The sequence below is a fragment of the Drosophila ananassae genome, chromosome 3R, assembly GCF_017639315.1.
Source record: "Drosophila ananassae strain 14024-0371.13 chromosome 3R, ASM1763931v2, whole genome shotgun sequence".
In the NCBI taxonomy this organism is placed as follows: domain Eukaryota; kingdom Metazoa; phylum Arthropoda; class Insecta; order Diptera; family Drosophilidae; genus Drosophila; species Drosophila ananassae.
In genome coordinates, this window is record NC_057930.1 from 15,211,964 (window position 1) to 15,236,169 (window position 24,206).

Genomic DNA, 24,206 nt, shown 5'->3' on the forward strand with positions numbered 1-24,206 from the left:
TGGGCATTAGTTTTAAGCCAAGTCTCCCTAATCTTGGCCTAAACCTAAGGAATATATATTATTTCATAGCCCCACCAAGTAAATAATCATTTTCAGTTTCATGGAAAAATAGTTTAATAATCTTTTCAAGGTCATCTTGCATTCAAAGGCCTGAAAATCAGACCTGTGTTAAAACTATTCAATAAATCATTCATTAATACGATACAAAAAATACATTTGTTTATGTGCTATGCTAGTAAAAAATGTCCTATTTACAGTTATTGATCTCTATAACCGCTATGTGTGTGTGTTGGGTGTTTGGGTGTCTGGTATGGGGTTATATTATCCTTTGTTTCAGTTATATATCACGATTGTCTTACGCGCTAAAGGCTTGCTTCCTATAATCTTTGGCACAAAATTTCCCCTCCGATAAATGCTTAAATAAGAAACCATCGATATAAAACACATTTCAAACAGTCAGCAGCGGAATGTTGCCCGGCAGAGTCCTTCTCCGCGTTTCATCTGAACAGTCGTAGTCGGAAGGACATGATGTAGAAGGCCAGGATGCGTAACATGATGAAAATGCAGAACAAAAACACGAAGGCCTTGATGTAACTTCCCCTTTCCATGTCCAGGTATTTGAGAATGTACGTCGGCCTCGTCAGATGACAGTACATATCATTGCAATCCAATCGCTCCCGGTCGTAGCCAAAAATAGCCATCATGGATCCCTCCAGACTGTACTTAAGAAACGAAATGTCGAACATCCAGCGCATGTAAGCCGGAGCATCCTTTTCCATGAGGAAGAATCCGCTGAACTGCAGGAAAGGACAGATGAAGAAGGGTCCCAGAATGGAGCCCAGTTTTAGGCTAAGAGCTGCTCCCACTGCCAGGCCGATGCTCTGCGACACCAAGGCCGTTATGAACACGATGAGGAAGAATAGGCTGAAGCGCCAAAGTTCCAGGGGCTGCTGGGTCAACAGATATGTGGGCACTATGAACAGGGCGCTGCAAATGATCTGGATGGGCAGGTCGGCCAATGTGATGGCCACGTAGTAGGCCCGTAGAGAGTACCAGCGATTAAAGTGTTCCCGCGACACAATCGGGAACTCCAAGGGAACTATAGGATAAGAAATAAATCAAATTTGATATTTATTACTCATAAAAGCTGGTCTTACACTTGACGAGGATCCCCGAAAAGGCACAGTACATTATGAACATGATCGTGTAGAAGAGGTACCGAAAGATGTTCAGTGTCTGGGCGCCATCGTTGCCGATTCCAAAGTAGAGAGTTCCAATTAGCAGCCCGGTAACAAGGTGAATTGCGAATCGCATGGTGGTCAGTGAGCTGTCGCGCCAAATCAGCAGGAAGGTCCTCAGCAGCAGGATACCCAGCTGGCGATAGAAGGGCGTGGCGTATATGTTTTCCCGTTTACACAGAGCAGCTGGATCCAGGTCCAGAGCTGGTCTGGGCTTCTTCTTTTTCTTTGGCTTGCAACAGGACTTTCCACCCACATCGCCGCTTCCGATGCCCCCCGCCTGACTGTCCCACAACCGGGAGGATAACTCGTTGATAGGCGTCAGGGGCTTGAAGCCTCCGGACTGTAGGAAATGGGCAGGTATCGAGGTGGTCATTACGGGTGCAGTTACGGGTGTAATTATACCAGCTGCCATGAGTTGATCTGCAAGTTGAGGAAATAGTTCGATCACTAGAAAAACTAGTTTAATTAATATTCAAGCCTACCAATTTTCTTCATGGCTGCCAGTTGAGCTACTCGGGCAGTCTTGTTCTGTCTGTAATCCTCATTGCGGCCGTTGTCCATCAAAGCCACTAGTTTCTCCAACTGGTTCTCGTCAGGCGTATCATAATCATGGGTAGCAATCTCCATTACTGCAAATGAAACAGGATCTAATAATAAACAATGCATTCAAAACTAGGTATGGGACTCACAGTAATCCGCTGGATTGTAAGACTCAGGGCAGTGCATGTTGAGGGCGGCCAGGAAGGGCAACAGATTTTGAGAGCCTCCCGCGTAGATGCACTGACCTTCTCCTATGGCGTACAGGTGGTCGAACATGGCGAAGGTCAAGGCACTCGGCTGGTGGATTGTACAGATAACTGTCCGGCCCTCTTCAGCGAGCTTCTTGAGAAGATTTATCAATTGGTTGGAAGTAGAACTATCCAAGCCCCTGTGTGAAAGACATTAACAACTTGATAAGTTTGAAAATTGGAATGGTTTCAGAGAACTTACGTTGTTGGCTCGTCCAAGATTAGCACAGGAGGATTGTTGACCAGCTCCAGGGCAATGGCCAAGCGCTTCTTCTGTCCCCCGCTCAGCTGCCCAGTCATGGTGTGGCGGTTCTCGTACATCCCGATGGCCTCCAGGATGCTCGTCACCCGTTCCCGCTTCTCGGGCAGTGTCATGTAGGTGCCTATCTTAAGATTGGCGGCAAAGTGCATTGCCTCCTTGACGGTAAGTAAGGCCTGCAGGCTTGTATCCTGGCGGATGAAGGCCACATTTGGCTTGAAAGCCTTTAAGTCCCGGCGATTACCGTTGACGTGAAAGTCGCCGGTGTAGCCATAGGTTCTAAAATACAAATCTTGGATTAGTCTGGCTGGGAAGCCGATTAAGCTTCGGGGTATCTTACGTATATCCTGAGAGAATATTAAGAAGGGTGCTCTTGCCAGCACCTGAGGGTCCAACTATAGCACTTAATTCTCCCGACTTGAAGTAGCCAGTCAGGCCCTTGAGCACATCTTTTGTTTCTAAAAAATAAGGAAATTTTTAAGATACTTTAAAGATGGATAGATGAATAGCGAAGAAAAATATTACTACCAGATAGCTATATATAATAATGATTACTTTTTTATCAACAGTTTGTCCTAAGTTCCTTAAAAGTAGAAAATAAATCTGTAACTTTATAGAAGGAAAAGCTTTTCTGTATAGTTTCCGTCGACGGATTTTCAAGAGGTCACATTAGTTTTATTGACTTTGAGCTGCAGCTGATTAGTAACTTTGTTGATAAAGTTCGTTATTCAATTAAATCGCGCGTGGGTTTTTTCATGAGAAATTCGACAAAACTCTTTATTATTTAAGTTCGATGTTAAGATTCCTAAATCATTCCGAAAACTGACGCCATTCAAATTGGAAGATTAGTTTATTGATAAAGAGCATGCGATTAAAAAAGCGTGTTGTACTTAAATTAGTACTTATTAGTTTGTAGTTAGTATTTAAATGCAATTCATGAGAAAGTACAAATTAAACACAAAATATATTTAGAATTCACTTGCAAAGAAGATAGCTGAAGTTATGTCCCACATTCTTGGAACCACAGAGCGATTAGAGTTGCCCACAGGGCTAATCTTAGTTCTCGCCATTTGTTCCATTGCCCAGTTGCCCGGTTTCCGATAATGTCGGAAAGAGGCTTTGCTCCATTGTATATTGGTGAGGTTCGGCTCCAAAAACTATCCATACATTGTAGTCGCGCCTGTCAAGTACAAAAATGGCCATTTAATCTGCCGATTAGCCGTGGCTACTGGCCAATTTAGATTTCAGGGGTCTGTGCGCCCACTTATCAATCAGTCCGCTGTTAAATCTTATCGCTCCACGCCTGTATGACTAAAATGTCATTAAGAAGGCGTCAAGGCAGCCATTCCAAGTCCCCTTGGCCAGATGTTAGAGTAAAGCCAACCGAGCCAACAGGTGTTCCCTGAGCCATTTTATTGCACTCCCATTACTGCGTTGGAGTTGGCCCCCCTTATCAGGGTTTCATGGTAGCCTTGTACTTGGTGCAGTTTTTTCAACGGAGGGATTATGAGCAAATAGCTGAATGGGTATTGAATGAGTATCGAATGGAAAAGTGCAACCGACACCTGCATTTGGAGGGCTATGCTTCCCCAGCACTTCAAGTTCAATAAATATTTGAAGGTCAATGAATCATAGACAAGTGGTAATAGAAACTATGTAGAAGTTGCAATAGCCTGACATTCATATCCGGAAATTCTAGTTGGATTTAGATACATTTTCCGGGGTAACATGCCATCCGCTTAGTACTACGACTATAAACAGGAAGCTTTCGCTTTCACACCCCCTGACTCATCTCACAAGTCGGGCTCAAAGTCGGTCTCTTTGTACATATAGTTATGGTTAGCAGTTTACTAAACCTTACGACAATGGAAACACGCAACGGACAAGGGGAAATCAAATGAAACAAAGAACTGACATGTCACTTAATGGAACTCAAGTGACATCAATTAAATCGTATTCGCCTTACTTATAAAACAAGAGGCTATGCTTCATTACCATCGCGTTTAATGTCGATTTTAATATCTATTAAGGGCATCTTATTATGTTTGTATCCCCAAATGACCCAAAAATATGACAACAATAGCGCAAAAATCGATTGTCTCGAATTTCTATTAATTTAAAAAGAACAGAAAGAATTCATGTTTATTATCATTGCCCCATGCGGTAATGCGATAATGGTAACTACAGATATGAAATATGGAACCCCAGTAACTGTAGCTAAATGTTATGGTTTGTTGTCAGTATCGGGGACCTTGGTGCGAGTTTTTCGTCAGTTTCGGGTTTCGTGCTTCCTTGGCATGCCGCTATTGGGACACTGCAATTACCCCTCAGTGTCTATGATTTATCGCGTCTGTGATCGACGTGTGGCACGTGCCATAATTCTAATCAGGATCTTAATCAGATACTCAAATGACTTACATTATGAATCAGCAGGCAATCAGGTAAAGGGAGTTCATCAAGTCCCAATATCCAGCTATCAGAAGTGCTCCACAGTGAGTCATTCCAGTCTGCTTCAAAGTACTTGGTTATAATTTGTTTTCCCCCATCGACAAGCGGGCACATTCACAAAACTATCTAGTATCTGAGATTGTTTGTTTATGCACGTAGTAAGCCGTATTATCAGCTGTTTGTAACTAGTAAACAAATATAAAAGCAGTGACCACCGCCGGTATGCAAATAGGTTGCCGTGCCATGTAACCACAAGATAACTACAAGTGACCCCTATGTTCTGGTCGGATCGTATTTCTTATGTGCGTGTACGTGTGCCCTGTTTGATTGAGTTTAAAAGGCTCTTTGAACCCTGTGATTTGCTCAATCAGCTCGTCAATATTACAAATTGAAAAAGTGTCCGATTGTTGCATATATCTGGGTGTTTTTCTTTCTTTGTTTGCCGGACTTTAGTCAATATTTAAATCAGAAACTTGAGCATTATCAGGAATCTCTGATAAGGTACACATGTTTAAAAAAAGCAACTAAAATAATAGGGGAAAAGCCACTCTAGTTCTAAAAGCCATTTATCTGGAGATTGATGAACCGAGACTATACTAAATTCCGATCCATTACCCGACAATGATTCAGATAATTGTAGCAGCATTTCATTTCCATTTTTTATTCATTAAAAACTCATTTTATACTTATTGAAGTCGCTCGGATCGGGCTGCCTTTAATTGAGTTGACTGGACATTGCCGTGCTCCGGGCAAGTGTGTACTTAACTGCCAACCCTTAATTATAACTGCCACCAATGCGTGACTGGGACGAAATGGGCAACCACATGACCCTGTGGGGGACACTCTGCCTTCCATATTAACATTCGTTTTTTGCGAGGACCATGAAGCTCATAAATAATTGAGGGTTTGAACAGAAGGTGTTGAAATAAGGCAGAATATTGGACAAACATCAAGAGTTTCAGCTTGAAGACCTTACTCTTAAAACGTGTTCTGATTTATTAATTAGTTTTTGCTTTTTTCTGCCTATGGATTGAATATAAAACTTATTCTAGCTTGAATATAATAAACTTATAATCTAAAAACCACCAAGAATTATATTTTTTTAAGCCAAAAACTTCAGCTCACCTCTTTTCAAAATTCCAAACTTGGTGGTATGGCGGATATTCTCGAATCCTATGTTGATCTTCTTGATGGCTTTGTACTGTTCGTGCGGGAAGACTGACCCACCACTGGTGGTGCTGTGGGAGCTCTGCTGGCTCCTATGGCTACCCTGGCTCTTGTGGCTATCCTGGCTGTTCTGGCTGGCCCTGGCAGGTGAGCTGGTGGCCGTCACTGAGGCCGGTGTGGCGCTCAAGGGAGTCTCGTAAATGGAGGAAGTGGCCGATAGGACTGTGTTTTCGGTTTCGGCCAATGGCGCCGATTTGTGTTGGGACTTGCTGGCCCCAATGTTCAAGGTCAAGTGTGGGGGTCGCTTGGAGGCCAGTTTTCTACCCGGAACGGGAGTCGTTGGGCGGGGTAGTCCCGAGACTGATCCCCTGGAGGGAAGATTGGTCTCAGAGCTGGACTTGAGGTTGTTCAGCCGGATTACATCACTGCCACTGTTTGTCACATTTGGCGACACGGCACTGGCCAAACTCCAACTGGACATGGTTGTTCGTGGGGGTGGACTTTACTGTTATTTTAATCACTTTCCTGGCACTTTTGATCTTTGGGGCTCAACCAGATTATATTTCACTTCTGTCTCTGAGGCTTCAAGTTGTACGCTCAAACATTTTAGTCCCATTCAATTAGTTCTTTCCGTCTTAGGCCTGCTTTTTTATTTAATTTTTAAGGCGCGTCAACAATTAGAATAAATAATATTTTCTTCGCGTGTGTGTGTGTCTGCGTGTTGGCGCTCATTTGAATTTTAATTTCGCTCTTGACTGAGTGCCTGCGTGAGTGTCTGTGAGTTCATTCGCTTTTGGCTAGAGGGGCAGGGGTAGTTGGGGGCTGGGCGCTGGGCGCTAACGGCAACCCATTTAATAAAAAGCCGAACGGGGTTGCCTGTTGCTAATCAGACCATGCCACCAAAAACGAGAATAGTCCCACCAACACACATGGTCCGGTCCCCCCCTCCACCATGTAAGACGCGGGAGGAGCGCGAGAGAACATAAACAATGTTTTGTTGTTATTTATTTTTCTTTTTCTATTTTGTTTTTGTTTTGTGGCCCCCTCTGAGAGCGAAATGAAACTGAAACTGAGAAGAGGGAAGACTGAGATGCACAGACATAATCTGCTGCTCTCCACCGCACAAATGCTTGTTGGGGCTAAAAGGGGGGACAGTCGATTGCCCTACACAGAGTATGAAGAGCATATAGATACTCTAGATAGTCGAGAAGATATTAAACAGTAAAAACTATTTATTTTTAATTAGTTTTCCATTTAATAGAACTTTACTTTTCTTAATCATAATTCATTTTGTAAAAAATATTTAAATATGATTAGCTGTTCTATTTTCTATCTGAACAAATATGCCCTATGAACTTGTGGAGCAGCGCGTGCCAAATGCACTCAAAGCTCCTTGCCTCGGATGCAAATTCATGAGCACTTGTATACATCTCGCACATCTCGTGGGCTCCTCTCTTTTTCTTTGTTTTGAAAAAATTGAGACGCATTTTTAATCGTTCAAAGTTCTGCTTTTTGTAATGTCTCTTTTTACTTTAATTTAAGTAAGCTAGCAGGTGTAGACTGCTGGCGAGCAGCTGATATTTTCTTTAGGTGTATGAGTGTTGGCCTAGCCGTCTACTTATTGGCTCCTCTCTCATTCCACCAAGTTCGCGATTCTTTCGTACTAGCCCCTAGTCGCCAACTAAGTATTTAGTATGTAGTTCTCACTGAAAAGTATATCAAATTCTATGGCTCTTGCTGTTTTATTGCTATTGTTGTTTTGTTGCGGCTTATCACCGCAGTTGAAAGGTAAAATGAGGGGTAGAGCGAGGGGTACAACGAGGCCATGTAAGCCACAAAAAATATTCTGTTCGAACGCACGAAATTTTGAAAAGTAACTGATTATCGCAATGTCAAAAGCGCCGACTGATAAGAGGTGCATCACACACACAGACACACACTCAACACACACACAAGCACAACACAACACTCACACACCCCCGTAATTAACTGTTGAGCATTAACGCGCGTAATTATATATATATGCGTAAATGTATATATATATCTGGTTAATTATCGCCCGGGACCGAGAACTGAGGAGCAGCGCGATCTGCCGCCTGGCATGGCACGAAACGGAATGAATTCGAAAAATATGAGCCAAGCTGATTAGTTCGCCAGCCGGGAGACGGGAGAGACCCATCAGCTGTCTGTTATCATCCCCCCTAAGCAACGGCCCTGGCGTTGGGGGATTGTTTATAATTTCTCTGACTTCTCTTGCCGGCAAATGCGGGGGTGACTATTTCTTCTCGCTGCTCTTTTTATTTTTTGGTTAATCCAGGAGGGTTGCACTGCTTTTAGTCCAGACCTCTTCTGGTTCCTTTGTCCCAGGTCAACGCGAAATTTGAAACAAAACAAAGCTGGCTAGAAACAAGTCAAACCAGTTTTCAACAGCCTATTACTTAGAGAACCTTACCTTAACCGCAAAAATATGAATATAATTTAGTTATTTTAATATTTATTTTATTAATTTTTATTAATAAAAAATAAACTTAGAAAACACGTCCTATTTTTGCCTGAAAGAGAATGTATTTTAATTGCTAAAATGTTTAAGAACACATAAAATAAAGGTTTATTTCACCATCTGGCAACGCCAAACTCTAAGCTTGAGCATTGCCAACATCATTTTTTTAAGGCGCGAAAAGCTTAGTTTGAATTTAAGAGGGGGGAGTTAAAAGGGGGAGTGTTCTAAAAAGTATAATATAATAATTATTATTTTATGATTTTCGAAATATAACATGTAAAAAATCCAAAAGTAACTTACATTTGGATAAAGTAAATATTACATCGAGTTCGCCAACCCTTGATTGCGTTCGATGAGCTTTTTGAAAGCTCTTTCCACACCATTTGGCAGTTTGCACCGTTAACAAATCTTATCATTCCGGTACCAACGCTTGTTGATCAAACTTGTCCTGGGCCACCACGTCGGATACGTTACTTCAAACGGGTTATCAATAAAATTATTGGATCGTTAATCAACCGAAGCTACAAACTAGTTTGGTGTAAATAAAATAAATTTAAAAAATATCAGCCAAGTTAAAAAATATTTAAGTTTATGGCTATGGTGTTAGTGTTTGTGAAAAGTAAATATTTCTAAAATAAGTTTCAAAGTGTTTCTCTCTAAAATATATTTCAAATAATAAATCAAATACAAAAGAAATCAAACCGAATCGAACCGAGAAGCGGTATTCGAAAAGTGTAAACACGGTGAAAATAACATTCAGAATTTATCTGAATGAATGTGTAAATGGACAACGGAAATTTAATTAAATTGCGAACAAAACGAATAAGTATTGTTCGGTGCGGAAGCCGACTGCCGCCCCCACAATCCGCCTTATTTGTGCGTTTATTTTTTCCCAGCCAATATAAAAAAAAGAGATCGAAGTGCGAATGTTTACAGTGGCGGGGCGAGAAAACAAATAGGCCAAAAGTGTTGAACGCAAACAATAACTTTAAATGATTGCCGACAAAGTCATCACCTGAAAAGTCAACAGTTTTGAGAGCAATCCGACAGGCAACTGTGGAGGAGCACAATCCACACATGGTAAGTTTAATGGAAAAGTATCCATCTTGATCGAGTTCAGCCCCAGAGTCACTAAAGGCGTTGAGTTTGCCGATAAGATAGCGAAGAAACCCGCATATTTTGGGCGAAGATACAAGATACAATGGAGTGGAATTTCGGAGAATTCCGAAATGATGTCTCTGTTCGAAGCATCATTTTATCGTTCGACTGTCGGTTGAGTGAATTATGACCTGATTGACGATCATTTCAATTGCGGCACACACTGCGCAATTGATTTCCCAGTTGACTCAGGTCAATCAAGCCGCGGTCAACCCAGGTAATTGGCTCAGCACACGCCCCCTTTTTCGGGTGCGAATCTATGTATAAGCCACATATTCATCATATATGATATTCTATATATATGACCAACCGCGTAACTCTTCGGCGATGGTATTTCAATTTTTATTAGATTGTGCCACGGTTATTTTTCTTTTTTTGGTTTTTTTCATTTTAGGTTTCCAATTTTGTTGTGTTGTTGTTGTTTTTATTTTCTGCTCGACAGAGGCCACTTTAAGTGATAAGCAAAGTGTCGCCATTTTAACCGTTCGTGTGTGATTGTGGGCCCCATATACCGCTATATATATTTTGTCAGTTCGGTTACTCCACTAATTATCGAACTAAAAATTATCACCCTTTTAGCCCGGTCACCCTCTCGGGCCTTTGGCTCTGTAACAGCTTAAAAGCATGTTGTTTATTATGGGGAGCATGGCCAACAGAGGACGGGACTACAAAGGCCAATACTTTCGAGGAGTATCGAGCCGGAATAAAAGTATATACCCTGCACATGATTAAGTAGCCTCATTTAATCTACTTAAACACGCGCTAAAATAAATAAATAATAGCAGAAAAGAAAAAGGAAATTTTTGGAAAAATGAGTCGGGCTAAAAACACAAATTATTCATATTTTGGAAACTTAAATTTTCGATTTAAGAATAAATATGATCCATTGGAAACTATACCTATTATGTATGTAGTTCTTAAGTGTTTTATAAACTGTTTTGTATTTTTCTTTAATTATTCCAGAATTTCAATGAAAAATGTGTCAAAAATTTTGAACACAAACATATTCAGTCATTTTAAAAGTTAAGCGGCTATGATTTAATAGCTTATGTTATCAGGAGTCACATGAACCTTTTTTCGTCAGGCTTTCTGATGATTTTTGTCACATAGGTGTCCAATAAATACAAAATTTCAAAAATCAGACAGATGTTTTTTCGACGTCATAATTTTTTGTTCGAGTTTTTTTGTCGACAAGTTGTTTTGTTTTGTGTGTGTTTTTATTTTCATTATCTAACCCATACACCTCAGTGGGTATATCTAATGGCGGTCGTCGTAGTATCTCATCAATTATTTCGCAAATACTCTGCATTGGCGGGTCGGACAAACTCGGAAGCTTTAAAGCGGGGCTGCATATGGCCAACAAGTCCAGGGGCAGTTGCACGCAAATATTTTGGTTTGACTTTCAACCCACAATTGGAAATCGTAAAGCGGATTTTGGTCATTTCCGTTGAAATATTCACTGTTCAGTTGGTTAGAATTATTATGGGACTTATGGAATCTTTGGACCATGACGCTTTAGTTTAATTTTAAGAGAATTTGTACCCATGCCCTTTGATCCTTAGCTCTTCACTGACCGTTGACCTTTAGAAAGTTGCAAGAATTATTACCGAATTGCCGAAATACTTGGTAAATTATGGGGCTTTCCAAAAAGCGGCATTGTTATAGACGAAGCCAAATCGATAATTTCGGAACATTCATCGCCAGCGTAAAGTCCACGCGAACAAGAAGCTAATGGGGCTTCTGGATGGCTGTTTTCTTATCGCCTGAGTAGTAAAGACGAAAACCAAAATTAGTAATCCTTTTTCTGGCAAAAACCATTCCACAGAAGGTGAATACTTTGTTGAATAGCCACAAACGCTTAATTTATCACTTTCACATGATTGGAGCATTTGGGCCCGACAGCAGTCACAGCATTTCACGTTGGCCCTCGGCTTCGCCCAAAGGCTGTGTGTTCTTTTTCCCATCAGCAAACCAAAACAATTTGTTGAAGTTGGCGTGAAATGGAAAACAAATTGAACTTATCAATAAATCGAGTGCGCGATAACGATTAGAAAAGTGCTCGTACTATGACGCGTCCAAAATTTTCGGCCCAAACGAACAAAATCGGGCAAAAGTAACCGCCATTTATTTGTACACCCGGGGCCAGCAGGTTACGATAAGAGGCCCCAAAGTCGTTGCTCTTTTGGGCTCAACTCTTTAACCCCTTCGTCTGGCTAAGTGCGATTTTGTAGCAGCATTTAAGCCCAATTTATTTTTATTTATTCATTTATTAATAGTTCTGTCACCAGGCTCATGTGTATGCCTAGGGAATCACGGCGACTGGAAAGTTTTCGCTTTTTTCGCGGGGAGGCAGCACCTGACTAAAAATATTATCAATTGTTTAAAATAAAAGCATTTAATTTATGAGCAGACATCGCCAGGTGGGGCCTCCCCTGGCAGACAGCCAGAATTGAATGGCTTTCGAACTAAAATAACTGCCACCGACCACCGTAAGCTATCGTTAAGCTTTAACCAGACTGTCTATGTCTGGAAGTCAACTTTTTTCGGCAGGCCACCTTTCTTCTAGTGATTGCAATGTTCTTTGAACCTATCACACGATTTCAAACCTTACGCGGCCTTTTTTTTATGATTTTCTTATCGAAAGCGTGAATGCCACCTGAAAACGAACTTGACGAAATGCCTTAATCTAATGGGTATACCAAACAAATCGCTTTCCTAACTGGATATAAGCCAAAGGAGTATGGTAGGTCACTATTAAGGTGACCTTCATTTGACATAAATGTAATGTTAATTAATAATTGAAAAATCAAAAGGATTCCTACTCTGTCAAAGTAAGAATACCCTACTTTTCTTTCCACTCAACTACATTTTATAGATCAGAGAGTAGCTATAATCTCTGTAGTTTAATGGACTTCTTAAAAACCATATCAGTACTACTATTGTCATTCTAAAAATTATTATAAGATCTGCGGACTATCCAACAATCATATAACTGAAAAATGGCAAACTTAACCCTGTATCTCCTAAGAAACATAATAATAGAAATCTATAAGTAGTTATTATTAACTTACCTTTTATTTCTTGTTTTGAAAAACATTATTGGGTTAAATCAGAATTAATCAGGAGTGGTTGTCAAACCAAAGTCCGCACTGTATCATCACAATATCAGCAAAATAAAACACAATCCAGCCGATTGATTTTTATCTATTCAAACTGCAATCTACGTCTGTGATTATGGTTGTGTTTTTCCAAAGGTCATAAATGAAGCAAGACTAATAAAAAATGTATTTTAAGAACAAATATGTTAAGGAATTACTGCATTTAGTATTTAGTTTTTGTGATTTCTATTTAATTTTTTTGACTTGTACCTGGAGTAATTTGATAGTATTTACTGACAATATGATCGGATTTGTGTGGTGCACCCCCTGTTACCTGAAGTGAATCATGCCGGTGTCGTAAATTAGTTCCCTCAATCAACTGTTTTGATTGCTATCTGTCCAAAGGGCAATCAACTGGGGGCTTATCTAAGTGCTGTCCTGCAAAGTGCCACAATATAGATACGGAATACAAACCCAAATTGATGTTCATTCGCAAGAAAGCCTGGAAGTACTATAGTTTCTAAACTGTCTAGTGTCCAAAACCGAGAAAAGGTAAATAGGAGCTGGGGAATATCCAGATCCATTGGTTTATCTAGAATCTAGATTGTACTCTATGACATTAGTGTGTGTTTGAATTTCCTAACATTGTTTTGGTTTCGCACGAGTACGGGCTTTTTATTACATATTCAAACTACGCCAAAGGTGTTATGGTCGGCCATAAATTCCCCTAGGTCGGGGAAGCCGCTGCAGTGCCAGGGAAGCAAGTCGACGTCACCAATGGAGCGAAACTTTTCCCACATCAACGTCCGTTGATGATTTGACAACAAACTGGGGCCAAAAGTAACATAGCCATGCCGTGACGCGATGCCACTCTGAAGACCGGAAGATTTACGAATCTGTGCTTAGTATTACGGAGCTCTATCAGCGTCGGGCACCGCCCACTCACTGGAGTGATGTGTTCGTAATCTGGAGATGCCACAATCTCCGTAATCGGTCGCAGATTCTTAGATGAAATAGGAGATGTTTACCCAAAGATTTAGATACGGATTCGGGTATAAATACACCGCCAGCTACTATTTCACAAGCCATTTTCGGGCAAACTGTCGCCACTGTCGCTGAGCATCGTTGGAATCTCCTGGCCATAGCATGGAAAAAGGATATCAGAGTTTGAAGTTTTCACGCAAGAGCTTTAAAACAACCTAGAACCTCCTCTTAATCGAGGCATCATCCCAAACTGTGATATCCGAGATTCAAGGATCAACGTAATTTTAAATAATTAGCCAAAGTACGCGTAGTTAGTCGAAGTGAAAAAAATCTAACAAAATTAAAAGCCCGAAAATGCTGCTTAATATATTCAATTCGGGCATTTTCCAAAGGCAGTTCCGGCGCCAGCTCCTGGTCTCGCTGAGTGGTATGTTTGCAAAGATAATACGGATTTACAGCTCAGACGGGTCGGACGGAAAGTTTTGGGCCTAGATGGTGGGCAGGCATAAATTAAATTTACGAATCCACCCACTCGACAACTTGACACAAAGTTGACGGATGAAAATTCAATTTCACGCGTGCCTATGCAAATGAGCCACTTGAGCTGTTGATTCTCCGTCCGGAAAAGCTCTGGGACCCAAAAGATGATGTCATGCTGATCTATTTAACCCATTTTAGCCACACTGATAACCTTCTGCCATGGCATTGCCCTTGGCTGGCTGTCCCCCATGTTGCCGAAGCTCCTCCTGCCTGAAGCGACACCGCTGTCCTTTTCCATTGACGTGAACGAAGCCTCCTGGCTGGGGTCCATCATCAGCTTAGGCGGCATCACCGGAAACTTCTCCTTCTCCTACCTGATGAGCCGGTTCGGGAGAAAGGTCTCCATATACGTACTGGCCATACCTCACACGGTGTGTTTATCTTGGATTTTATGAGATTAGAGAGGGTCTTAATGTGTCACCTTCCGATCCGCAGTGTATTTGGTTTCTCTTCTACTTCGCCACGAGCATCGAGTGGCTGTATGTGGCGCGGGTCTGTGCCGGACTGACGGGTGGCGGGATGTTCGTGGTGCTTCCCATTTTCATTGGCGAAATCGCCGACACTAGGTGAGTTATGTGAAATCGAAAGAATAACCTAAAGTGTGGGGTGACGAACTACAGTGAAGTCCAGCTATTCGACTCTGCAAAGTATACTATGATTTTTGAACCGCTGTTTGACCATGGGGTCGTATACGTAATGTGCCGCGTCGTATGATCAAGTATACGCAATGGTGGACAGAAATAGTTCATTTGTATTTTTTCTTTAAAAGTCTAAAGAAATCAAATATTTTTGTGGCCCCCTACACTTTATTCCAACATTTTGTTATGACTACCAACCCTTATCCTCTGGTGTTGAAATCCCTTCCTTACAATAGCATTCGCGGACGATTGTGTTCGTTTTTCACGCTCACCATGAACACGGGCATCCTGGTGGGATTTATTGTATCCTCACACGTTGCCTATCGCGTGATACCCTGTGCGGTTGTGGGTCTGCCAATTCTTTACGCTTTGCTGGCCACTCGATACCCGGAACCCCCGCAGATGCTCATCCGCTGGAACCGCGAGGAAGATGCCCAACGCTCGCTGAGATTCTACCGCTGTTGCGATGGCCCGAATACCACCAAGGAGGAGGAGCGGGCCTACCAAAAGGAGTTTGATGAAATGCGTGCTGCTATTCTTCAGCAGAACAAAGAATCTGATGACAAAGGTCTTTCGATAGCAGATTTCAGTGAGTAAAGCACGGATAAAGGACAATCCAGTTATTTATGACTCGAAATTTCAGGCAACAAGCAGGCCTTGAAGGCCATGGCCACGGGCCTGGTGCTGATGGTGGCCAACATCTTCACGGGCACTTTCGCCTTCATCAACTACATGTCCAACATATTTGAGGCGGCGGAAACCAAGCTGGATCCGAACACGAATACCATTATAATCGGAGCTGTCCAGATAGTGGGCACTCTGGCCAGCATGTACCTGGTGGATCGCTACGGAAGAAAGGTCCTGCTGATAGTCTCCTGCTTTGGAAGTGGCATTGGCACAGCCGCCTTTGGACTGTATGCCTTCTTTGTCCAGGAACTGGAAGCAGACATGTCTGCCTACTCCGCGTGGCTGCCCGTGTGCCTCATGTCCTTCATTATATTCATTGCCAACGTGGGAGTCATTTCGGTCACCATGGTGGTCCTGGTGGAGATCCTGCCGCAGAGAATCCGAGCAGTGGCCACCAGCTTCTGCCTGGGCAGTCTGAGCTTCTTCGCGTTCACTTCGGTGAAGACCTTCCCGCTGATGATGGTCTACTTGGGCCTGGCCACCACCATGTGGTTCTGCGCCGCTGTCAGTGCCATCTGCCTGTTCTATGTAGTGGTCTACGTGGAGGAGACCAAGGGTCGCTCCATCTATGACTAATTTTCATGTCCCCTGCGAATAAAGTTCAGCTAGTTCCCACCCACCTTTATTTTTCTTGTTGCTGTTTTTATCGGGCGGGGCGTTAAACCAAAACAAAACACTTGCCGGAGTTGGAAACAGAAGTCGAGGGAGCCACCGCCATAAAACGAGGCAGACAGAGCTTGATTTATGGCCCAGGCCACTGACTGCCGGTCCACCTGTCGCCACTGCTGCTAATGTCGTGTCAACAATTAGCTTTACAAGCGCAATACACATAATAGCCCTAATCCCCGCCAGCGTCGGATGTGTGCTGGGCAACGCGCCGGACAGGTGTAATTGTTTTGAAAAACTCTCGTCCAAGACTGTTTGAAAGGCATAACAACGGAAGCTGGTTGAGCTTGAATAATAAATATTAAATTAAATATATATACATAAATATACTTAAATGTGCCTAGTTTTAGTCATACCTGTATACATTTTGGGCCATTTAGAGTCTACTGATGATACTATTTGTGGAAATAATATTGTCAAATAGAGGATCCTTCTATGGGTTTCATTACGATATCATATCCGGTACTCTTCTGTTTCACTCCAAGCCATTTTCTTAAAACTAAAGTTATCTGCGTGGGAACTACGCCAAGAATTGATGGAAATTTATGTCAAAAATATTGTAGCTCTGTATCTTAGACCTGAGGGACAGGAGGACAAACGGACATGGCTATAACGACTCGGTTATATGAACTACGCTAATCTACTTCAAAAAAGTCCAGATCCCACTTTGCTCCATGGCCCCAATGTTGCACCAATTCTCCGAATCGATTGTCCGGACAATCAAAAAGTGGAAAATATATTTTTATGTCTTATAACTCGTCGGCTCGAATATGTTTAGGTTTGTGTGGCGATGACTTCGATAAAGTCTCAACATAAATTAAATAAACAATTTGCTGAATCAGCGCGATAGCGGCCCCAAATCCGATAGGGATTACTGATAGGCGTGGACTTCTACGTTACGTTATTTATTGTCCCAAAGGGGGTGGTGCCACTGACACACTGTTATGTAAGGGTGGGGTCCCTGGATGGCGTTATTTCATTATTAATCATTATTTTTGCGAATTTTGTGTTTGCCAACGTTTAAGATTAAATCATGAAATTGATAAAAAAAAAATCTATTTATGTATTATCAGGGGGTGGCATCACTCGAATCGATGGGAATTTGGCGATTTGTTTTGCCACTCAACGATTACTTAAAAGATTTTTGTTTTTATTTATTAACTCAAGATGGACTTAAATTTTAAGGGCCGGAATAATTGAGCCTTCTCTGCCCCCACTGTAGCCAATAAATGGCTATTTATATCCCACTTTTATGAGAAAACGTTCGACTTTGGCTGCGAAGCACATTCCCCATTGTTACAAGTCGCTTAGCTAAATTGGCAATGAAATCGGCAAACAGTGTCTTGTGTACTCGAAAGCTGATAATTGTGAAGCGGCAACGATGATGATGTTCAAGTGATAATAAAGATAATGATAAGAGCATGTGTCGCAGAAACTTGTGCTGCAGACATTCAAGTACATATATAATTAATGTGCCATCAGCTGTTAAGTGTGTTTGTTGGCGACGCGTTTTTTTTTTTTTTTTCAAACCACTCGTTCGACCAACAACTGGCTGTAAGTGCAGTCAGCTTTTAAGGTTTTTATTTTTCCCCATTTCAAGTTTCTTTCTCTATTTTTTCGCTCAAAGACTTGACTTTGAAAAGCTACAAAAGGCAGCCCCACGAATAAATATTTGCGCCTTTAATTTGGTCGGTCGGGAGTGGGGCGGCGAGTGGGGAAACCCACAGTAATGTGTTTGGCTTCGCATACCGGACCAGATCAATGCCAGGCCGCAAATATATACGGACATCGTCGCACATCTTCGTTTCGCAATATAAATTCCGGAATGACCCCAGGGCGTATGCGCAATTTCCATAATATTTGACTCTAGGAGGAGCTGTTAAAGCCGGTCAAGCCATCACTAATTAGTTTTATAATTCGAATGTGTGTACTTTCTCAGAGCCACCCGAGGGCAAACATATGTGTGTTTACAGTCCTATTAAATTTCCTCCACTGGGGTATGAGCTCATTTTTGTAGAAAGCTTTAAGGATGGAACAGAAAAAGTGGCGTATTTTCTGTGCATACATTTTTTTTGATAAATTATTCAATTTATTTTAAAATTATCGTTTCAGAAATAGACTTCCATTCATTATGAGGAAAGCAATTAACCAGAATGCAGCCATCCGAGAATTTTGGCACTAGGATAGTTGGCTATTTGGTTCTTTTCCTGCTATGTCAGTCCTGCAACTCCCTAGACTCTACACTCCAGGGGAACAGCAGCACCACCACCACCACAACCACAACCACCAGTCCAACAGTGGTTACTTTGGGCCTCACTGCCCAGCCGGATCTGAAGCTCCAAATGCATCACTATGTGACCGTAGTACCAGATCCTCCCATTCCCAATAATGTCAGCCTGAAGGTCCACGAAACGGCCCATAAAATACGTTCAAATGTGAGTATATTTTTAAATCAAATATGGTCTGAGGCAGGCTTATAACTGAATTATTTAACGGATTTATTTTTTCAGCCCACACCAGATGGCGAAATCACAGACCTGAGTACAAACGTAACCCTTTACATGGAAAAAATTCCACGACTGCTTGTTCGATGGCAGGATAATCTGCCAGAGGGTAAATTGAGTAAAAATACAATTTAATTTGTGCCTTTTAAGCCGCTTTAATTTTTTATTTTACATTCAGGCACTTCATACAATGTCCTTGTGAGTGCTCTGAATAACAGTCGGTGTCCGGATGCGCCGTGCAGCGAATATGGCATCAAACAGAAGCCCACCGACTCCGGCTACGTATACCTGCCCATGAATCCCAACCTGAACGTGGAGTCCGTGGACTGCAACTACATGTTCGGCTGTCAGTACAAGATTACAGTGGAGACATCCAATGCCCTTGTTAGGCGCTCCGCTAAAGTCTATATTCCACGTAAGTAAAATGAGTTACAAAGTAGAGATCGAAATATCCATTTAAAGGACTATGCGTTTTCACAGAATGTGTGGCTGGTAAGTGCTCCTGCCAACTCACTCCCACTCCCCCAAAGGTCCTGGCCGTGGGAAAAATGCTAGGCAATGACACCATCAGCATCAACCTCTCCATCCAGGCCAGCGATCTGTTCCGCAAGGAACAAGACTCTCGCCTGCACGAGACCCTCAGGACATACAAAATGCAATTGAAGTGAGTTTTGAAGACTGACTTTCACTTAAGCAACTTTTAATAGAATAATAGAAGTGGATAATTAATGAATTCGTACAAAAAAGTTTACTTACATGGGCAGTAACTAAAGGATTACTTTAGCCAAACAAGCCATATAATGCAGTTTCCAACTCTTTCAGAATAAACGAAGAGACGAACCCCTCCCTGCCATGGGGTGGTGTCCTGAAACACCTCATAACCAGGGAGTTCAACGTGAGCGAGTTAATGTTCCGACCGACTCCGAAGGGCTTCGATGGCAGCATTAAACTAGGACTGGGAACCCAGCTGAAGGAGAAGGCCTCCCTCAGTCTCCAGGCCGTCATTATTGATACTGTAGGTTGCGAAGGACCTCGCAGTGTCACCAAGGTTCCCGGTAAGCAAGTTAGTCAATTAATTAGCAGGCTGAATTCTAAAAATATGCTTTTTATTTAGTGCCGGCCCATCCTGTTTTATTGACCGAAGGCGACAGCGTGGTAGGGCGAAACCAAAGTTATTCTTTCATCCGTAATTATTGTTAATATTTTTTCCCAGAGCAACTCAATCGTAATAATGAGTGGCATGCTCATAGCCATTATCCTGGCGGGCCTCATAATGCTTATCCTGCGACACAAAAGAGCAAAGACCAAGGCCAAGCAGAGGAAGCAGGAGCAGATTTATTTTCAAACTTTTGCCACTTCGGCTATTGAGTAGGTATCTAGAATAGTCTTTTCATAATTTATACTCATTCGTGCTTATCCTTTAAGGATGGAGGACAACGTCAACTACGTGGACAAATACGTGGAGGTATGGCATTTTTTTTTATTATTTTTGTTTAATTTAAATAATTAATTTTCAAGCAGAAATCCCAGGTCCTTGGCTTGGCGGACATCTTCGAGGTGCCCCACTCATCCATTCACATTGGTCGGGTACTGGGTGAGGGTGCTTTTGGACGAGTCCACGAGGCCACTGCCATCAATCTGCGCCGGATGAGGGGCACCACTATTGTGGCCGTGAAGCAACTCAAGAGTAAGAACTGACTAAAGCTATCAAATGGGCGGATATTAAAGAAAAATTATATCTTTCCCACAGCCAATCCAACGGCAGACGAGGTGGCTGAGTTTCTGGCCGAGATTGAAATGCTCAAAGGAGTGGGCACCCATCACAATGTGGTGTGCTTCCTGGGATGCTGCACTATCAAGCCGCCATACCTAATGATTATGGAATTTGTGGGACGGGGAAACTTGGTAATTAATATTATTAAAGTGCTGATTTTATTATTTTTAGGAATTATTTAATTAGTCCTTACTTCTCCGAATAGTTGAGCTACTTGCGAACGGTGCGCCAGGAGGCAAGTAAGCTGAAGAATCGAAATGCCAACTACACCAGTTGCCGGCCAATTAGCACATCCTCACAAAAGACCCAGAGTGTAAACTACATCGAATTGAAGGCAGACACCCAGAGCATGGAGCTGGAGAACTCCGATGGTCATAGCCTATTGAATGGGCATGGGCCGCGGCAGCAACATCCTTCGGTTGCCGAGAGTAAGCATCCACCCACATCCACAACAGTCTTTTGTGAAACTCATTTGAATACTGATACAGCCACCTACACGATTGTGGAGGACGAGGAGCCGTTCGAGTACATCCTCGACAATAAGGAGCTGCACAACTTTGCCCTCCAGATAGCCAATGGAATGCGATTCCTCGAAGAGCAGGAAATCACACACCGGTAGGAGTAGGAATGTGTAGTATTTATGGATGTTCTCTGACATTTTATTTTGTGTAGCGACCTGGCGGCTCGTAACGTGTTAATTGACAGCAATAAGACTCTGAAAATATCAGACTTTGGGCTTTCGAGGCACGGAATATACACAAACACAAAAACACGAAAGGTGAGCTTCCTGAAAAGGCAATGGTGATGAATTTATGGACAAACTATCTATATCTACTCTATAGCTGCCCCTGCGATGGCTCTCCATCGAGGCGATTCGCGACAATGTTTACTCCAGCAAGAGCGATGTGTGGGCGTACGGCGTGGTGCTCTGGGAGATCGGCACCCTGGGCGCCTCCCCCTATCCGACGATCAGCAACAGTGAGCTGATACCCTTCCTGATGGCTGGCAACCGGCTGCAGAGGCCGGATATCTGCACCCCGCAGGTGTACACCATCATGCTGCAGTGCTGGCTGGAGGAGCCGGAGGAGCGGCCCACCTTCGATGCCCTGTACAAGGTGCTGAGGCCAAAGACCACCTACGTGGATATCAACAGTCTGAGTGATGATTACGTATTCCCGCCGATTAGTGAGAATAGAGAATAAACTTAGGATTAGTAGTATTTTTAACATTATGAGTGTATTTATGTAACTTCCTAGTGTATATATTAAGCTGTTAATAATAGTTCTCTTACTATAAAGTATCGTTGAAAACTTTTTTGTTAATTTTAATCCATCGTACGCTTATGGCATCTCCCCCTGTGAGTCCAACACTTTTCGGAACAAAGTACAGACATAAGTTCAGCCCCGGTTTGAAATTGTTTTATAAATTTATTTCTGCCACAGATTGTAAAAAGTTAATTGTAATTACTATAATAATGGCCACTGTATACGAACGTTTTTCATGTGCTGTGAGTATGAAAAATAATTAAATGCATGTAGTGCATGCATGCTCTCTAAAGTATTAATAAAATTTTCCTGACATTAATGCTTCACGCCGTATATTTCATTCCACGCCACAAACTGTTGGCAGTCTTCAGCTGACACGCTCTTCGATATAACCTTTAAAGCTTCTTTAAAGTCCTCTATGGTAACAGCAGGTAGCTGTGGGCGGAATGGGATAAAATAAAGTTTTGAGAAGGTAGTTATGATATTAGTTATACCAACCTCATGCGACTTTACGACTTCCATTTGAGTTGGACTCAAAGAGCGCAACGGGGCCATAGAGGCATAGCGGCACAAGGAGTCCACATCTGCCCCGGAGTAACCATCCATAAGCTCCGCTAGCTGCTCTACATCCGACAAATTCAGGCTATGCTTCACCTGTCGGATGAGCTTCTCAATGATTTTCAGCCGCGCCTCTTTAGTTGGCAGTGGTACATAAAGGCGCCGCACAAACCGACGCCGCACTGCCTCGTCTAGCTCCTGGGGTCGATTAGTGGCACCAATTACCAGGATACGTGTTTCTTCACTGCTCGCAGCACCATCTAAGTGAATTAGAAACTCGTTCTTCAGGCGCAGGGTGCTCTCATTCTCATTTCCAGACCTTTTCGACAACAGAGAGTCAACTTCATCAATGAAAATTATCTGTGGTGTGAGGAAAAGCATTATTAATATCCTTTTGAAGTGAAAATTAGCTTCTTACCGCTGGCTGATGTGCGGCGGCCACGGCAAACAGCGTCTTTACTAGCTTCTCTGCCTCGCCCACCCACTTGGAGGTGAGTGTGGACGGGTTTATACTGAAGAACTTGGCTCTCGCCTGTGAGGCAATGCTTTTGGCGATGAGTGTTTTTCCAGTGCCAGGTGGTCCAAACAATAGAACTCCTCGAGGCGGGCAGCGAACACCCGTAAACAAATCAGGCCGGCGGAGGGGCATAATGATAGCTTCCAGGAATGTAGACTTCGCCGACTCGAGGCCAGCAATATCTTCCCAAGCTAAAGAACATCAGAAATTTAATTTTATAGCACTCAACAGCACACCCAATGGGACTTACCGACAGGCTTAAAGTTATGGATACTCTCGCCAAGAATTTGTTCTACCATTTTTGCATCCAGATGGGCCAAAGAGGATGGAATGGTTGTTGCATTGCTGCTGGCTTCGTTGGCCCTGAAATTAATTAATGTAAGCACACCGATCCAAAATCTGAGGACATGTTACACCTGTACCTGGGGACTTCATTACTTTGTGCCACGGGCGATACGAAGTTTGAATTTACTGTCCGTCGCCCGCCCAATGTTTTTTTCCTGAAATTCATCATTTCCGAGGGTGCATTGCTGCCCATCTTTCCTCCAGGAGCTTGCTGATTATTTTTCTGAGAATAAAAATGGTTCTTGAAACATGTTCTGAATTTTTCGGATATAAGACCACCTTCATATCGTCCAGGGCCTTTTGTTCTAGGGCTGTGCGGAATCCCACCCAATTGGAGTCTGAATTTTTAGATTCTTCCTTTGAGTGGGTGCTCATCTCCGGACCTGGCCATGAACTGGATGCAGCAGGAGCAGCACAACTATTCACAGCCGATGATGACCTTTTGCCTGGATTAACCTCTGTTTTTGAAGGGCTTAGCTGTTGCAAGTCAAAGCTGGATACTTCCTCCCCTTGGCAACTTTCATAGATACCCGTACAGGGGGATTCAAATACACTGGCATCAGGCATCCTAAAAATCAAAGGTTTTTGCAAGGGCATCCTGCGACTGCCGTCGACTATTTTCTGGCACCTCTCCAGTCGTTCCAGGATTGTTTTCTCCTCCACCCTCTGCAGCTTGTCCTGGTGGTCCTTGAGCACGGCATAGTGAATGTTTTCATTCAGGTCTCTTTGAATTTTTTATGAAGGCACAAAGGACAAGTTTAATTTTAAGAATTAGGCCCCTAATTTATTAATTTACCGAGTTTTCTGGGCAAGCAGCAGTTTTTGTGTACGCCAGGCGTTCTCTTTTCTGGCATTTGAGAATTCTGTACTTCGCCATATAGCTTCGTTTGCTGAGTATGTTTTTTTCCACAGGTCTTCGTTCATTTTATAAGTGCACTTTAATAATTTATAATTTAATAACAATGTTATTGGACAATTTTGTTTACTAACACAAATTTCCCGCTATATATCAGCTGATTCACAGTGTGACCCCAAGCAGTAGGCAAACTATACGCGATCGGTGCAATCT

At 42.5% G+C, this 24,206-nt stretch overlaps 4 protein-coding genes across 11 annotated transcripts; 2 read left to right on the forward strand and 2 right to left on the reverse strand.

Moving 5' to 3' along the window:
- Window positions 1-96: 96 nt before the first annotated feature.
- On the reverse strand, window positions 97-8,046 carry LOC6498495 (ATP-binding cassette sub-family G member 1). 5 transcript variants are annotated; one of them, XM_014906666.3, is made up of 8 exons: window positions 7,881-8,046; window positions 5,862-6,544; window positions 2,629-2,746; window positions 2,232-2,567; window positions 1,931-2,169; window positions 1,724-1,870; window positions 1,158-1,661; window positions 97-1,099 (listed from the first exon to the last, which is right to left on the reverse strand). In XM_014906666.3, the coding sequence occupies exons 2-8, from the start codon at window positions 6,382-6,384 to the stop codon at window positions 498-500; spliced, it is 2,469 nt and encodes an 822-aa protein (XP_014762152.1). In that variant the 5' UTR covers window positions 6,385-6,544; window positions 7,881-8,046; the 3' UTR covers window positions 97-497. The 5 variants fall into 5 exon arrangements, with proteins under 5 accessions (XP_014762152.1, XP_014762153.1, XP_014762154.1 ...); XM_014906667.3 differs by having other exon boundaries at window positions 5,862-6,547; XM_014906668.3 differs by having other exon boundaries at window positions 7,877-8,046.
- Window positions 8,047-8,808: 762 nt separating this feature from the next.
- On the forward strand, window positions 8,809-22,036 carry LOC6497002 (macrophage colony-stimulating factor 1 receptor 1). Of its 4 annotated transcripts, none has more exons than XM_032455213.2 (15): window positions 8,809-9,483; window positions 18,287-18,609; window positions 18,685-18,796; window positions 18,857-19,093; window positions 19,159-19,342; window positions 19,501-19,733; window positions 19,793-19,833; window positions 19,892-20,046; window positions 20,104-20,143; window positions 20,197-20,365; window positions 20,429-20,583; window positions 20,658-20,880; window positions 20,941-21,067; window positions 21,125-21,230; window positions 21,295-22,036. In XM_032455213.2, exons 2-15 carry the CDS (start codon window positions 18,328-18,330, stop codon window positions 21,652-21,654), a joined length of 2,424 nt encoding a protein of 807 aa, XP_032311104.1. In that variant the 5' UTR covers window positions 8,809-9,483; window positions 18,287-18,327; the 3' UTR covers window positions 21,655-22,036. The 4 variants fall into 4 exon arrangements, with proteins under 4 accessions (XP_032311104.1, XP_032311105.1, XP_032311106.1 ...); XM_032455214.2 differs by having other exon boundaries at window positions 20,200-20,365; XM_032455215.2 differs by having other exon boundaries at window positions 18,685-18,787.
- LOC6497001 (facilitated trehalose transporter Tret1) lies at window positions 13,727-16,133 on the forward strand. The gene is made up of 5 exons (XM_001962912.4): window positions 13,727-14,070; window positions 14,322-14,554; window positions 14,619-14,749; window positions 15,058-15,410; window positions 15,465-16,133. Exons 1-5 carry the CDS (start codon window positions 13,998-14,000, stop codon window positions 16,082-16,084), a joined length of 1,410 nt encoding a protein of 469 aa, XP_001962948.1. The 5' UTR covers window positions 13,727-13,997; the 3' UTR covers window positions 16,085-16,133.
- LOC6498494 (fidgetin-like protein 1) lies at window positions 21,928-24,150 on the reverse strand. Its single transcript, XM_032455216.2, has 8 exons — window positions 24,128-24,150; window positions 23,934-24,073; window positions 23,417-23,861; window positions 23,215-23,360; window positions 23,043-23,155; window positions 22,694-22,983; window positions 22,216-22,635; window positions 21,928-22,152 (listed from the first exon to the last, which is right to left on the reverse strand). The coding sequence occupies exons 2-8, from the start codon at window positions 24,059-24,061 to the stop codon at window positions 22,033-22,035; spliced, it is 1,662 nt and encodes a 553-aa protein (XP_032311107.1). The 5' UTR covers window positions 24,062-24,073; window positions 24,128-24,150; the 3' UTR covers window positions 21,928-22,032.
- Between the last annotated feature and the right edge of the window lie 56 nt (window positions 24,151-24,206).